The sequence below is a fragment of the Bos indicus x Bos taurus genome, chromosome 10 (genome assembly GCF_003369695.1).
Source record: "Bos indicus x Bos taurus breed Angus x Brahman F1 hybrid chromosome 10, Bos_hybrid_MaternalHap_v2.0, whole genome shotgun sequence".
In the NCBI taxonomy this organism is placed as follows: Eukaryota; Metazoa; Chordata; class Mammalia; order Artiodactyla; family Bovidae; genus Bos; species Bos indicus x Bos taurus.
The window spans coordinates 20,978,836-20,995,662 of record NC_040085.1 but is presented as its reverse complement, the minus strand read 5'-3'; the positions used below and the strand labels follow the sequence as shown (position 1 = coordinate 20,995,662).

The window sequence follows — 16,827 nt, the reverse complement described above, 5'->3', positions numbered from 1 at the left end:
GACTATGGGGGTGAGCTCAAGAAGCAGTCTTTCTAAAATGCAAGGAATAGCCATGGAGACAGAAGCACTCGGCATAAAGTATGTTGAGTGACATATGAGGCTGGTGGTTTTGCAAAGTCAAGTTACCTAGATGAATATGCCCAGGCCCTTCTCTTCATGCCTCCTCTGAACTTTTCATTGAAGTCTGAGACACATACAACTGTGTTGCTCGAGGAAAGGTAGTTTAGTGCTTTCAGAGTCAGCCCTTTTGTGACCACCCAGACATGTTGTCTTCATGGGCAACCGAAGGGAAGGAGGAAAAATCTATTTCTTTCAATACCAAATCCTCCTTTGCCCAAAGTCAGGAGTTACTAAAAAAACTAAATCCCTCTCAGGAGGGTGTCTTCACTGTTGTAACCGACATCTGGTCTCTCAGGGCACCAGTCTGGTCGCCTGTCTCTTTCTATCTTTCTTGGGCTGGGATGAGCGATGTGCGATTACCACTTATTTCTACTGCTTCCAGCTTTGTATACTTGACCTTGGGAAGGACCAAATTCAAATTGTAAAGTACAAGAATTTCTTGAGCTATTGCTCCCTGAAACACCTCAGCCTTCATGCCAATGGCTTGCAGTCACTTCCTTCCAGGCTCCTGAGTGCCCTGGCCCAGCTTCAGAGGCTCACTCTGTCAAAGAATAAACTGGGCCCAGAAGGCTTCCAGTGTGCCAGTTCAGCTCCACCTGAGGGTGCTAGATCTGTCCCACAACAAACTCTGGGGTCCTCTCTTTCTCCCTCAACTCCAGGAGCTCTGGCTGAGTGGTAACAATAATTCCAACTTACCCAACAAGAACCTGGAGGGACTGAGGTCTCCTTAGCATCATAGCACTGTTTGGAGGTCTGGTCAGAAGTTTGCAGTGAGTTTATAAAGACCCCTTCTTGTTCTTGGAGAATCTCACATTGCAACCTTCACATATGTTGCTGCATCCAGATGACACTGTCCACCCTGCGTCACCTCACTTTGAGAGGCTGCATCCCCTCCATCTTCTCTAGCCATTAATCTAGAGATTCCTCCCATAGCTTCCGCTTCTGGAGCAGTTGCACTTCTGGTCTGATCATGAAGGTACAGAAGGTCTATGTCTATTTGTGATGCCCAGGCCGCAAGTGTTGGAGCTGGGGGACCTGGATGTGCTATGCACCAATTCAGTGAAGCTGGAGATGCTACTGGAGGAGCTGCCTCTAAAATTCCAGGTGCTGGCACTGAGAAACCTGAACCTCAGGAACACTCCATCTCCCGCTTCAGAGACTTGGGCCTCTCTTAGAGGCTGCTCCTTAGCTCCACTCTACTGCCTTCCAGTGATCTCTAACCTACGACCACTTGGCCTCCTACAAAGTTAAAATAGGCAAACATGGATAACATCTTAAAAATATAGGATAAATTCCCCAAAATTTTTTAAAGAAATAAAAATTTTAAAAATTACCAGATTATATAATGTTATAAGTGTTCCCAAAGAGGAAGATAGTTTAACCACATTGATTAACATGGGATATCACTCACCCATTTAAAAATCATGCTTAAAGGATATGTACTTTTATGGGGAAGACTTGTAACATAACATTAACATATATGCACTGCTGCTGCTGCTGCTGCTAAGTCGCTTCAGTCATGTCCAACTCTGTGTGACTCCATAGACAGCAGTCCACCAGGCTCCCCTGTCCCTGGGATTCTCCAGGCAAGAACACTGGAGTGGGTTGCCATTTCCCTCTCCAATACATGAAAGTGAAAGTGAAGTTGCTCAGTCATGTCCAACTCTTCGAGACCCCTTGGACTGCAGCCTACCAGGCTCCTCCATCCTCCATGGGAGTTTCCAGGCAAGAGTACTGGAGTGGGTTGTCATTGCCCTCTCCGATATATGCACTACTCTATACAAAATAGATAATTAATAAAGATCTACTATATAGCATAGGGGGCTTCTCCAATGGTTCAGCAATAAAGAATCTGCCTGAAATGCAGGAAACACAGGAGATGCGGGTTTGATCCCTGGGTCAGGAAGATCCCCTGGAGGAGGGCATGGCAAACCAGTCCAGTATCCTTGCCTGGAAAATCCCATGGACAAAGGAGCCTGGTGGGTTACAGTCCATGGGGCCTCAGAAGTGGACACAACTGAAACAGCTGAGCATAGCACCGCATATAGCACAGGGAACTCTACTCAATATTCTGCATTAACCTATATGAGAAAATAATCTAAAAAATAGTGGATATATGTATATATATAACTGATTCATGTTGCTGTACACCTGAAACCAACATTCTACTCAATTTTAAAATGTTTTAAAAATTTACCAACTGCCTGTACTATAATCCAATTTTGAAAAAGTTGCATATGTACCTAAGATAGGAAATATGTGGAAGAGAGAAGACTGGACTTCCCAGGTGGCTCAATTGGTAAAGAATCCCCCTACAGTGCAGGAGACCCAGGTTCAATCCCTGAGTCAGAAAGATCCCCTGGAGAAGGAAATAGCAGCTCACTCCGGTATTCTTGGCTGGAAAGTCCCATGGACAGAGGAGCCTGCTGGCTACAAGGGGTCACAAGAGTCAGATACGATTCAGTGACTAAACCACCACCAGAAGAGAGAAGATTAGAAATGTAAATTAGAAATGGCCCCAGAGATGGAATTGTGGATAATTTAAACTTCTTATATATTTCTTTTTTATTCATTTTTTCTTAAAAATAAGCAGGTATTACTTCCTAATAATAAAAATAAAATAAAATCTCTTTCAAAAGTGAAACCATTTAATACAAACTGAATTAAGTAATCTCTACCTTATGGTGACACAATGGGAGCTTTAGAGAAAGCATGAATGCTGAAATCTGGGTAAATGGAGGAAACAGAGTGAAAAGCCATTACAAACCACCGATTTCAAAGACCATTTGTCGTATAAAGGAGCCAAAAATGGCTTCCACTTATTGGCCCAGAGGTTATTTACTTCTTCACAGCAAACTGTATTTTACTAGCTCAAAGACTCACACAGGTCAAAATTGTTACTCATCCAGCAGTTTCATTCGTGGCCCAGATGTGCAAGTTTTTAGCCATTTAGAGCCTGCCTACTTTGCACATTCCAGAAAACTGTGCCCAACACCTGCTGGCCACGGGTAAATGTTCCAAATTATTGCCTTTCAGAAGTCTTTGGCACAGAGTCCTCACCCTCACCAGGCTGACATCACTTAGACAAGTAAGCCTTCTCTCTGTTCTCCCTCTTTCTCCTAGGAGTTCCTTAGCTCTCCTTCCCTTCTTAGTGGCCCCCAAGTCTATAAGCCTCTGGAAGGTCTCCTGCTCTGAGGGATTTCCTGCAAGCTGATCTGTAAAAGCAGTGTCACCAGACAAAATTATGTGTACCACGGCCACCTTGAGGCCATATCTTTTTCCTTGTCCAGCCCTGAAGTCCCTTGAGCACTTACACCCACCTTGCAGAACTATCTTTGGCCAAACCAAGGAGCCACTCAATTTTAGGCTCAAAGAGTGAAAGAGTTCCACACACACTTTTTCAGTGTGTGCATGAAAAATTGGCATTGTAAAAAAATGCCAATTTATTCAGTTAATAGGATTAGACTATTTGTAGTCCCAGTATATAACTCCAGGACTTTGCTGACCAAGCTGCAGTCCAGAATTCCCTTTTTGCCCCCGTTGTCTGCTGTCAGCTAATGTCATTAGCTGACCATTAGAATATACTATTCTTTTTTATCAACGTTAATGTGAAAAGCTCAAGTTCTCATTAAACTTAGTATTTCACATTATTCCTTTTTTCTTTTTTTGATACATTTTAAATGCATATAACCAAATTTCAGTTGTAAGAGAAATTTGCATCTGATGTTTAAACCTGCTCTACCATTTTCTCAGCCTTTATCTGGTGAAATCCATGATAGGAAGTAGTCTTCTGAAACAGCTTATTCATCACTGGCTAGGAATCCTTTTCGAAGTTATTCTCCACATTTAATTACAATGTGTCTCCCTATGTGTTGTGCTTAGTGGCTCAGTCATGTCCGACTCTTCCTGACCCCATGGACTGTAGCCCACCAGGCTCCTCTGTCCATGGGATTCTCCAGGCAAAAATACTGGAGTGGTTTGCCATGCCCTCCTCCAGGGGATCTTCCCAACCCAGGGATCTAACCCAGATCTTCCACATTGCAGGCGGATTCTTTACCAGCTGAGCCACCAATGAAGCCTGAGAATACTGGACTGGGTAGCCTATCCTTTCTCCAGGGAATCTTCCCAACCCAGGAATCAAACCAGGGTCTCCTACATTGCTGGTGGATTCTTTACTAGCTGGGCTACCAGGAAAGCCTGTATCTCCCTATGCTGCTGCTGCGGCTAAGTTGCTTCAGTCGTGTCCGACTCTGTGCGACCCCAGAGACGGCAGCCCACCAGGCTCCCCCGTCCCTGAGATTCTCCAGGCAAGAACGCTGGAGTGGGTTGCCATTTCCTTCTCCAGTGCATCAAAGTGAAAAGTGAAACGAAGTCGTTCAGTCGTGTCCGACTCTTAGCGGCCCCATGGACTGCAGCCCACCAGGCTCCTCCGTCCATGGGATTTTCCAGGCAAGAGTACTGGAGTGGGGATAACTTCTATTAAAAACTATTATTTTAAATTCTATATTGGGGGGATTAAATGAGACAAAAGCAATTGCTCTGTTAAACAATCATCCTTCCTTTGTTCTGAGGTTCTTTTGTTCTTTTTACTCCAATTTAAAATTCTAATTCCTTCCACTGTTACTTCTTTTAGATACTTGTAAGCCCCTTTCCAAATTCACTGATCTTTGCCCATGTTCTTCTTAAACTGTGAGATCCAGGACTTATGAAGGGTTCTATCTCTGATATCTACAGATAGAATCAAACAGAATTAGATCTTTACCTTCATTTAAATATCTAGTCACATTAGTAATTATGGCAATCATAATGTTAATTTATTTTTTAAGTTGTATTTGTATTAGTTTTTAAAGACTGAGGGCTAGAAATAGCGATAAAGTGGACTGCAGCTTAAAAAGGCCTGTACTAATCATAGTTCTTTTGAAGTATTTTTAAAAGTCATACATCCTTAATATTTATCTAATTGGTTGTGTCGTAGTGAAAACTGGATGAAAATAAAGAGATTAACAAACTGAAAAATCTTTCTTTATTTTTTTGCTTTCCTTATTTTCTGTCAAAAGCTGTGGACTTTCTCTTATCCAGAATGATCCTGCCCTGGGACTTCCCTTGTGGTTCAGTGGTTGAGACTTTGCCTCCAATGCAGGGGTTGTGGGCTCAGTCCCTGATCTAGGAGCTAAGATCCCACATTTCTTGCAGCCAAAAAATATTAACAACAACAACGAAAAAAAAAACAGAAGCAATATTGTAGCAAATTCAATTAGACTTTAAAAATGGTCCACACCAAAAAAAAATCTTTAAATTAGAATGATCCTGCCCTTCTGCCAACCTCTCTTTCTGTACCCTGATGCCATGTGTTCTTTTGACCAAGCACTTCCTTTTGAAATTTCAATATTTTCTTTTTCATATGCTATTTAATCTCAGAGAGGAAAGCTGTTTAGATCACATCCAAACTTGAAGACATTCCTTAACTCTAATAATCTTGCAAATTATTTGCCACATTTTTTTCTTTAAAAAAAAGAAATTGTGAAATACCAGTTGCCTCCCTTTGTCATCATGCACTATTCATTTGGCCAGTTCATACACTGGTTTTCACTGGTGCTATTCTGACTCTGAAGTCTCAAAGGTTAGTAATAACCTCTTACTTGATTAACACAGAGATATTTTCCAGTTCTTCTCCAAGTTTATATTACTTGTATTTTGCATTTCATATCACTTTACATTATTAATTCTCATTTCTATCTACTTAAATGACTAAGAAAATATAATATTTAAGAAAATAAATTAGTGACTTTGCACATTTTCAATTTGCACAATTTGCACATAACAATTTGCACAATTGTTATGACACACTCTTGTGAACTAGTTCCCTAGATCATTTGAATTTTGTCATTCAAAGAACAGTTGTAAAGTCAGTCTTTGCTGAGAAAGAAAAGATTTTTATAAATTATTTTGCCATAATTTCAGACATTGGAGTTGTTACTTTGATTTAAATGTTTACCTTTCTCTGGCTGAAGTGAGATTGAAAGGACAAATTCACAAAACAAGTGGAGCTATAGTTTATAGTCAAGAATGAATGGAGCAGTTGTTACAGATCCAAAAATCTCAACATTACCATAGTATATGTGGGGCTGGTACATATGCAGAATTGTGGAAAGAAAGGAATATTGTGGAAAAGAAAGGCTTTGAAGGTTTATTTTAATTATTTGCAACAACTAACTTGTCTGCATATCTTTTGGCTTCATAGGAGTCTTTGCTCTTACATTTTCTTTCCTAAACCCAGTATCATCTCTAACATGGGAAAATAAAGCTGCATCACTATAAAAAATGCATATAGATGCTTCTGGTTATAGTTAATATTCTCATCCAAGGCTTAAGGCCAAATTACTTTTCACCTTAGACCCAGGCTTCATCATCCTTCCCTTTTCCTCTAGAGATTGGACCAATTTAGACCACACTTGAAATACTTTCTGAGGTCTGGCCAAAACTTTCTCATTGTTATCCCCAGATGAGGCCACAGGGAGAAGTTCAGTAATCCAGGATGGTCAGAGACAATCTTGGCATATTATTAAAAACTCTGTGGGGAACAGGAGCTCATGGTTAAAAGCTGACTATACAGAGTGCCCTGGATCACCTTCCCTCCAAGATGGACTGCCTGGAACAGATCAGCCATAACTCAGAATGTGTTTGTTAACATACTCTCCTTTTAGAGGCAGGAATGGAATTGGTTCTTCCCAAACCAGAAAAGACCCGTGTCCTTTACAACTGCATATAACCACCTTTTCAAGTTGCTTAAGCAATATAGTCATTGTATGGCCTTCAAATAATTGCTATGTTTGATAATATTACCTTCCAATACTCACCCCCTTTTAGAAGCCATCAGATACTCGGATGCCAGCCCCACTGTCTGGCTCTGCTGCACATTTCTTCTGCTGAAATGAGAGAACAAGGAGACTGAGGCTGACTGCATATTCCAGGAGAGAAAAACCTAAATTTGAACTCTGCTCTCTGCCAGATTCTGTAATTCTCACACAAGATCTTCAGGTAATATACAGCTCAAATTTCTTTGTAGTGACTTTTTCACTTTCCTCTAACCCTATGTTGTAGTTTCTCCATATGAAAATGTAAATTAGAATAGCTTCCTCATAATGGAAAGTGGTTAGATTCTCAATTATACAACATTGCCTCTGGTATTAGAACTGGTCTGATTAAGTGCTAGATTTTGTGTGTTTCATTTATAAAATATAGGTAAACATATTTGAACAAAATAATATTTTTATTAAATGAATATGTTATCTATATCACAAAACCACATGGGCCAAGAATAAACTGTGGATGACAAGTTTATTTTATATCTTATTACATATTCAAGTCAGATGTACCAGATTTCCTGACCCTGAATATGATACAGAAGAAAAATCAGGGAGTAAGAGCATTTTTCTGTTAAAGTAACTTGAACAGCCACATTTTCTTTAAGCTGCTCTTTTGATTTTAGGCAGGAGAAATCAAAAACAGTTCACTTACCTATTTAAAAATAAGAAAAAAAAAGAATTATAAAAATCATTCTTTTAAAATATGGACAATCAGATATAGAAATAGATTGAGAGAATAGATAAAGAAAACTGTGCATGCACACACACACACACACACACCCCTTGGAGCATGATTTTCACTTAGCAACAAGAAGAAAGCACAGAGCACAAAGCAGAGTGGATGAAAGGAACATAGAGACAGTGTGATTCACAGAGAGAGGTGGCTTTGGTAGGACTGTCTTGAGTGGGCTCCTCTCATGGATCTCCTGCTTATGAAGGCTGAGGTTGTTTCCCCATACAAAAGGTGTTGCCTTGCTTTTGTGTTTTTAACAAACTGGAGAAACCAGTCTTTACATTTTCTTAAACGTTTTTCCCTGTCTAAAGGAATGGTTTTCCTGTTTAGTTACTATTAGGGCAAGGCACTGATTGAGATGACAAATATTTAATGAGCATCCCTAATATGCCTTGCCTGGTGGGCTATCGTCCATGGGGTTGCAAACAGTCGGACACGACTGAGAGACTAAACAACAAAAAATATGTCTTGAACACTATCCGAGATTCTGGGAATACATCAGTGAGCAAAATGATGTCCTCTTATATTCAAGCAATTGAGATAGAAAATACATGCTAAGTATATAATACAATGCCAGGTGGTGATATGTGTTTTGTAGAAAACCAAAGCAGAATTGGGAAACGGAATAGTAAAGATGGGCTAAATCAAGGAAGGTTTTCCAGGCGGTAAAGAATCTGCCAAGGCAGGAGACACAAGAGACACGGTTTGATCCCTTACTTCAGGAGATCTCCTGAAGTAAGACATGGCAACCCACTCCAGTATTCTTGCCTGGAAAATTCCACAGACAGAGGAGCCTGGTGGGCTACGGTCCATGGCGTCACAAAGAGTCAGATGCGATTGAGCCTTCACACGTGTAAGTTTAAGAAAGGCCTCTCTGAGTCTCTGATTTTTCCAGATACCTGAACGAAGGAACAAGTTAAAGCCTATGAATATTGCAAAGAGGAATAAAGGACATTCCAGACCTTGATACTGGCCACACTTGGCATGGGCAAGTATCAGTGTGTCTGGAGTGAGGTCAGTAGAGGGAAAGGTGCTAGGAAATGAGGGCCTGGAGTTAGGTCTCGTTGGCCTTACAGACTGTGGGAAGAGCTTTAGACTCTCTTATAAGTATGTTTGAAAGATTGAGAGCAAGTAGTTGACATGATCAGATTTTTTTTTAATTATATTTTGAACAGGAGGCCTAGAGCATTTGTTGATGGTTTGGATGTGGAGTATTAAGAGGAGTGGTAAGGATGTGGCCAAAGTCTGTGACCTGAGCAACTGAGTAAATGGAGGTGCTGTTGGGTGATATGGCAAAGAAGTAAGGATCAGCCAGTTTGTGGTGAGAAAAATCAAGAGTTTTGTCATGGGCTTCTTGTTTTAGTTACCTTCAATAGAAAATGGAGATGCTGAGTAAGAAATTGAGTAGATAAATCCAGGTTACAGAAGATAGACTTCACAGTTAGAGAAAATGTGGCTTCATTTTACATGAGTAGTTTTTATGTCAAAGGGCTAGCTGTCACATCACTTACAGAGAGAGCATAATTAGAAAAGGAAAAATATCAAGGACTAGGTCCTAAAACAACATTTATAGGTCAAGGCAACCAGAAGGAACTCTAACATAGAAGTCTCGAGTAAAAGAGATAGAGAATAATGAGAACGAATAGTCCGTGAACAGATCTCCAATTAATGTAATTCAAAACTCAAAAGTGCTTTAATGACTCATACCACTGTAGTTATTTCTGTTCTATGTGGCAAAATATATATTGAGAGTACCATCATAAGGTACTTTCCCAGCATATGATAAATTTCAACTGGGCACTGAAGCTTGTGTCCTCTACTTAAGGTAAATTTCAGTTAAAAGAGAATTATATTAGTTTGCAGTGTGACCCTCCTTCATGCATACCAATTTCATTTTTAAATGCTTATTCTAGTTGAAAATATATGAAGCTTACTCTTCTTCTGCAAACTTTTTATTACAAAGAGGACCAAGTTAAAAGTAAAGAGTATTTTGAGAATTGTGCATATGTCACTAAACCCTGAGAGAAATTAACAATGCAAATTGTGGAATTTTTTTCAGGGAGATTTTTAAAAAGAAGAGAGAATGCAAATACAATTGGGCTTGCTGTAAGCAATCATTGATAAAACATCATTTTCCTTACTTCTGTATCCAAAATTTCCAATAGTACAGAAACCCCATCTAAAATGATATACATATTATTATTAAATTTATAGTAATAAACTCTTAATTTACAACTATGAATTCTTGCAATGTTTTCTTCCATTTACACACATCATGAACTATTATTATTATTATTATTTAAAACTCCATGTTTGTGCATGCTAAGTCACTTCAGTCACATCTGACTCTTTGTGACCCTATGGACTGTAACCCACCAGGCTCCTCTGTCTGTGGAATTCTCCAGGCAAGAACACTGGAGTGGATTGCCATGCCCTCTTCCAGGGGATCTTCCTGACATCTTACATCTCCTGCATTGGCAGCCGGGTTCTTTACCACTAGAACCACTTGACTCAATGGACATGAGTTTGAGCAAACACAGAGATAGTGTATTTGCACACACAGGGCAGCCTGATGTGCTGCAGTTCATGGGGTCACAAAGAGTGGTACGTGACCTACTGACTGAACAACAATGAAAACTCCATGTCTCCTTATATAGGTTTGGCCCAGATGGTTGTTTCTGAACCAGGTTGAAAGCCTCTAAATGGCAAGGACTACCTATTTTGGTTTATGTAGTGCTGAGGACATTACACAGAGGCAGGTATTCAATGGACCATGATGGGCATGATGATCATGAAGATAAAGCAACAATAAGCAAACGACCTCCAAATTCCGTTTCTTCCCAGTATCACACTGGGGCAAAGAATGCTGGAAATCTTTAAGCAATCTAAAATTATGCTGCTTATTGAATTGTAAAGACATTCAGAGAACATCTTAATGAGAAAACTTCTGTAAAATCATTTGTAACATGATAATGTCTTGTTGTTGCAGTTTTCTGGAGAAAAAAAAAAAATGAAAAACCTGGAAGGAAATAATCACTCAGACCCTGTGAGTGAATTCATTCTCCTTGGATTCCCTTGTACCTGGGAGGTTCAGATCTTCCTCTTCTCACTCTTCTCTGTGATCTATGTGTTGACACTAACTGGAAATTTGTGCATTATCTGTGCAGTGTGGTGGGACCACCATCTCCACACCCCCATGTACATCCTGCTGGCCAATTTTTCCTTCCTGGAGGTGTGGTATGTCACTTCTACTGTCCCCAGTATGCTGGCCAACTTTCTCTCTGAGACCAAGACCATCTCCTTCTCTGGCTGCTTTCTGCAGTTCTACTTCTTCTTCTCCATGGGCACCACTGAGACCTTCTTCCTGTCTGCCATGGCCTTCGACAGGTACCTTGCCATCTGCAGGCCCCTTCACTACCCCACTGTCATGCCAGGGCAACGCTGCATCAAGATGGGAGCCTGCTGCTGGGTGTGTGGCTTCTCCTGTTTTCTCCTCCCAGTTTATCTCATCTCCCAGCTTCCTTTTTGTGGCCCCAATATTATTGATCACTTCCTATGTGACCCAGGACCCCTTATGAAGTTGTCTTGCGTGCCAGCTCCTGCCACTGAGATTATCTGTGCCACCTTTAACTCAGTCCTAATTTTTTCCACTTTCCTGTTCATTACCAGCTCCTACACCCTGGTGATCAGAGCTGTGCTTAGGGTCCCCTCAGCAGAAGGCCGGCATAAGGCTTTCTCTACATGTGGTTCCCATCTGGCTGTAGTGTCTCTGTTCTATGGCTCCATCATGGTGATGTATGTGAGCCCAACTGCAGGCAATCCAGCAGGAATTCAGAAAATTGTGACCTTATTTTATTCTGTGATGACTCCACTTTTCAATCCCTTGATCTACAGCCTCCGGAATAAGGAAATGAAGGAGGCTCTGAGAAAACTGTTCAGGAATGCGATATTTGGTCAAAGAAAGCCTCTCAAGAACTAGAATCTATATATATGTAGGACATATAGGAATATAAAAGTTCCAGACATTAATAGTTTTAATAAATTTGAGAGAAATGTTTCCTATATTCCCTAAAATATTTTAGGTTGCATTTCAATGAAGCAAATAACAAATAAGATGGCATTAGAATTTACATAAATCATTTGTACTAGGCTTTATTGTATTAGTGTTCTTGTGTGTACTGTATGGAAACTGGAAAATGCCACTCTCTTATATTTTTCCAGGAAAAAAATATATAACCCAGATGTCAACTGCTCAGTTTCTAAGTTTCTAAGTCAACTTCTCAGTTTGCAAATTTAAGTTTAAGCAACAGTTGGAACCGGACATGGAACAACAGACTGGCTCCAAATTGGAAAAGGAGTATGTCAAGGCATATATTGTCACCCTGTTTATTAAACTTTTATGCAGAGTACATCATGCAAAATGCCAGGCTGGATGAATCACAAGCCAAAATCTAGATTGCCAGGAGAAATACCAATAACCTCTGATATGCAGATGACACCACCCTTAAGCAGAAAGTGAAGAGGAACTAAAGAGCCTCTTGATGAAAGTGAAAGAGGAGAGTGAAAAAGCTGGCTTAAAACAAGCTTCCATAAACTAAGATCATGGCATCCAGTCCTATCACTTCATGGCAGTTGATGGGGAGACAATGGAAACAGTGACAGACTTTATTTTTCTGGGCTCCAAAATCACTGCAGATGGTGACTGCAGCCGTGAAATTAAAAGACGCTTACTCCTTGGAAGGAAAGTTATGACCAACCTAGATAGCATATTCAAAAGCAGAGACAGTACTTTGCCAACAAACGTCCATCTAGTCAAGGCTATGGTTTTTCCAGTGGTCATGTATGGATGTGAGAGTTGGACTGAGAAGAAAGCTGAGTGCCGAAGAATTGATGCTTTTGAACTGTGGAGTTGGAGGAGACTCTTGAGAGCCCCTTGGACTGCAAGGAGATCCAACCAGTCCATTCTGAAGGAGATCAGCCCTGGGATTTCTTTGGAAGGAATGATGCTAAAGCTGAAACTCCAGTAGTTTGGCCACCTTATGCGAAGAGTTGACTCATTGGAAAAGACTCTGATGCTGGGAGGGACTGGGGGCAAGAGGAGAAGGGGACTACAGAGGATGAGATGGCTGGATGGCATCACTGACTCGATGGACGTGAGTCTGAGTGAACTCCGGGAGTTGGTGATGGACAGGGAGGCCTGGCATGCTGTGATTCATAGGGTCGCAAAGAGTCGGACATGACTAAGTGACTGATCTGATCTGATCTGATGTATGAATTTGAGTGTTGGACCATAAAGAAAGCTGAGGACCAAAGAACTGATGGTTTTGAATTGTGGTGTTGGAAAAGACTGTTGAGAGTCCCTTGGACTGCAAGGAGATCAAACCAGTCAATCCTAAAGGAAATCAGTCCTGAATATTCATTGGAAGGATGGACACTAAAGCTGAAATTCCAATCCTTTGGCCACCTGATGCAAAGAACTGACTCATTGGAAAAGACAATGCCATTGCTGGGAAAGATTGAAGGCAGGAGGAGAAGGGGACAGCAGAGGATGGGATAATTGGATGGCATTACCAATTCAATGGACATGAGTTTGAGTAAGCTCCGGGAGTTGGTGATGAACAGAGAAGCCTGGCATGCTGCAGTCCATGGGGTTGCCAAGAGTCAGACATGACTGAGTGACTGAACTGAACCCAGATGTCAACTGCTCAGTTTCTCTCTTTTGCAATTTAAGTAGACTTGTCTCTGACCCCTAACTCTATAGTGATTAGATGTCTAGAGTCCCCATCACTATTTCCCTACACACACACCATACAACCACTGTCTCCCTACACATGTGCCCTACACATGAGGTGCCATACGACCACTATCTCCCTACACACTCAGCATACAACCACTATCTCCCTACACACACACCATACAACCACTATCTCCCTATACATGCACCATACAACCACTTTCTCCCTATACATGTGCCATATAAGCACTGTTTTCCTACATATGCACCATATAACCACTATTTTCCTAGATACACACTACACAAGAAGTTCATGTGTGCTTCTCTCCTCTCACTCCTAGTCTGCCTGCTATCTTGTTTTGATCACATCAGTCTGAGTGTGAGACTCGTCCCCAGCAACATTTTATCCAAAATCAAACTGATTCCAGCTTTTTTTGGTTTAATATACCTGACTACAGGATGGAGTTAGGAAGTAAGAGGAAAGATCTTTGTGCTGAACACACCATCAAGTTCTTATATTATACCTGGTGCTATCTCTATCTCTTTCTTTCTCACCCTCTCCCCATCACCCACAAGAGTGACCAGAACGTCTTTCCCTTTAATATTCAGAATAATTTTGTCTATATGTAGGCTCTTTGGAGTTTGAGCTTCTTCCCCAGATAAGTTTGTCAAAAAACTTCTTCTTAGCAAAGTCAATTTTTGCTGGTGAAAATAGTTTTCTCCAACTCCTTAGTTTGGGGATTGTTTTAAAATCATATAACTTGGTATATTACATCTTTATTTTAGTACCACCTGGGAGCATGCAATACAAAAGAATAAATGTACTTAAACAGAATACAAGTGATACCTGGAAACAAGATTCCCTGGAAAAAATTACTAAGGCCACTATAATTCATATTTTAAGTACTTTAAGATTTTTTAAAGTGCTTTTCCCCCTGTGTACATAATAATGGAGATTAATCATGCAGCAAGGACAGTGTGTAAAAGTCTGAAGACAGAAATAAGATAGTTTAGCCAATGTCTGAAATGAGATACATTACTCTGCAGTTAATTTTCAAAGAAGCCTGGAATCAGCATATTGCATCTTAGTAAATAAATTTCATTCTGAGTGACACAATCTTGTCTACTAGTGAAATTGTAGCCAGTTCCATAGAAGCACAAAAAGACCAGATTCACTAATATATCTTCATTTTAGCTATGCAAAGGAGGTAAAATCAGGATCTAAGTGAGGTGATAGTACGACTTAATTTAAAGTTTGGGTGCAGGGCCTCAAGTTAGTCTCTGAAGCCCTTTGCATAAATTATCAAATCACAAAGCAGCAGCCCCTTAGCTACAAGTCTTGACCAGAGGTGGTTTAATGCACCCCTTCCTCAGGGGGGACTCCCATGCACATCAGGGTGCACACTTCTACTCCCTGGGCACAGGCTGAGTGACAGCCCCAACTCCCTCTCTCGGACAGGCTCCCTTATGTCAGGAACAACCTGCAGAGCCTTACAATATCCCTTGGTAGTGGAGGGAAGAAGTAAGCCACATGGAGTCTTCCCCACCTTCTCTCATTAAAAGTACTGGAAAAAGGGAAGGCAAGCATTTAACCCTCCAATTCTCCCAAAAGAAAGAGGGAGAAGATAGGGATTAAAACATAGCACATCATACTCATCAATTAGCTCTTGAATTAAAACTCAGAAATTTACTCTCATCCAAAAACTTATTTTTCTGCCTATTTTTCTTTATCAAACACTAGCAGATATTTGATGTGAATTTTCATAAAAATAATTTCAAAAATGATTAAAATCAGAAAAAAAAAAACTTTAAATGGTGGCCTCCTGCAAAGTAAGTATAGAAAAGATAATAATCAGGAGGAAAATATAATAAAAGAAAATGTCATTCATAATATCAACAAAAATGCAGTACAACTCTAAATAAATACATCAAAAATCAGTAAAGTGTATAAAAAGAAAACTGCAAATACTTGGCTCTAAACAGGAAAAACAATGAATAGGTAGAGATATCTACCATTTTTCTGGATGTAACAAGTAAATGTTGTAAATCTGTTGTTTCATTCCAAATAATTTTATTAGTTTAATGAAAATAAAATAATGATAATAACATCAAAGTCGTACATATCCAAATGTTTAGTAATTGGAGAAAAAGTGAATTATAACACAGTTAAATTATAGTATATCATTTAGATATGTTAACAATATAATGCTAAATCTAAACTTTTATTCCAAAATAGAGTGGACTTACATAATTGTTTCCAAACATATTTTGTAATTAAGAAATTAAATGAAGGAATTTTATAGAAAATTTTATAGCTGCCATCTTTTAACAAAATTATAGATTTTGTTCTGCTTCCTGGAGTGTTTTACAAATTTATTATGATAAGCTTACTGTTAATTTTTCTTACCAAAGTCTTTTTAAAGTTAATTCAAAACTCTCAACTTGCCAATGTTAAAAAAGGCTTATTTTTTATGTCTAAATTGACAACATCCATTGGATCATAGAAAAAGCAAGAGAATTCCAGAACAATGTCTACTTCTGCTTCATTGACTACTCAAAAGCCTTTGACTGTGTGGATCACAGCAAACTATGGAAAATTCTTCAACAGATAGAAATACCAGACCACCTTACCTGCCTCCCGAGAGACCTGTATGCAGGTCAAGAAGCAACAGTTAGAACCAAACATGGAACAAAGGACTGATTCAAAATTGGGAAAGGAGTACGTCAAGGCTATATATTGTCACCCTGCTTATTTAATTTATATGCAGAGTACATCATATGAAATATTGGGCTGGATGAAGCGTAAGTTGAAATCAAGATTGCCTGAAGAAATATCAGTAACCTCAGATATGCAGATGACACCACTGTTCTGGCAGAAAGTGAAGAGGAACTAAAGAGCCTCTTCATGAAGGTGAAAGAGGAGAATGAAAAAGGCTGGCTTGAAATTCAACATTCAAAAAACTAAGATCATGGCATCCAGTCCCATCACTTCATGGCAAATAGATAGGGAAACAATGGAAACAGTGACAGACTTTGTTTTCTTTGGCTCCAAAATCACTGCAGAAGGTAACTGTAGCCATGAAATCAAAAGACGCTTGCTCCTTGGAAGCAGTTCAGTTCAGTTCAGTTCAGTCATTCAGTCGTGTCCAACTCTTTGCAACGCCGTGAATTGCAGCAAGCCAGGCCTCCCTGTCCATCACTATTTGCCAGAGTTCACTCAAACTCAGGTCCATCGAGTCGGTGATGCCATCCAGCCATCTCATCCTCTGTTGTCCCCTTTTCCTCCTGCCCCCAATTCCTCCCAGCATCAGAGTCTTTTCCAATGAGTCAACTCTTTACATGAGGTGGCCAAAGTACTGGAGTTTCAGCCTTAG

At 40.0% G+C, this 16,827-nt stretch overlaps 1 protein-coding gene across 1 annotated transcript; it reads left to right on the top strand.

The window, feature by feature from the left end:
- The first annotated feature begins 10,729 nt into the window (after positions 1-10,729).
- On the top strand, positions 10,730-11,698 carry LOC113899586 (olfactory receptor 11H6-like). The gene has a single exon (XM_027552851.1). The coding sequence runs from the start codon at positions 10,730-10,732 to the stop codon at positions 11,696-11,698; it is 969 nt and encodes a 322-aa protein (XP_027408652.1).
- Positions 11,699-16,827: the final 5,129 nt, after the last annotated feature.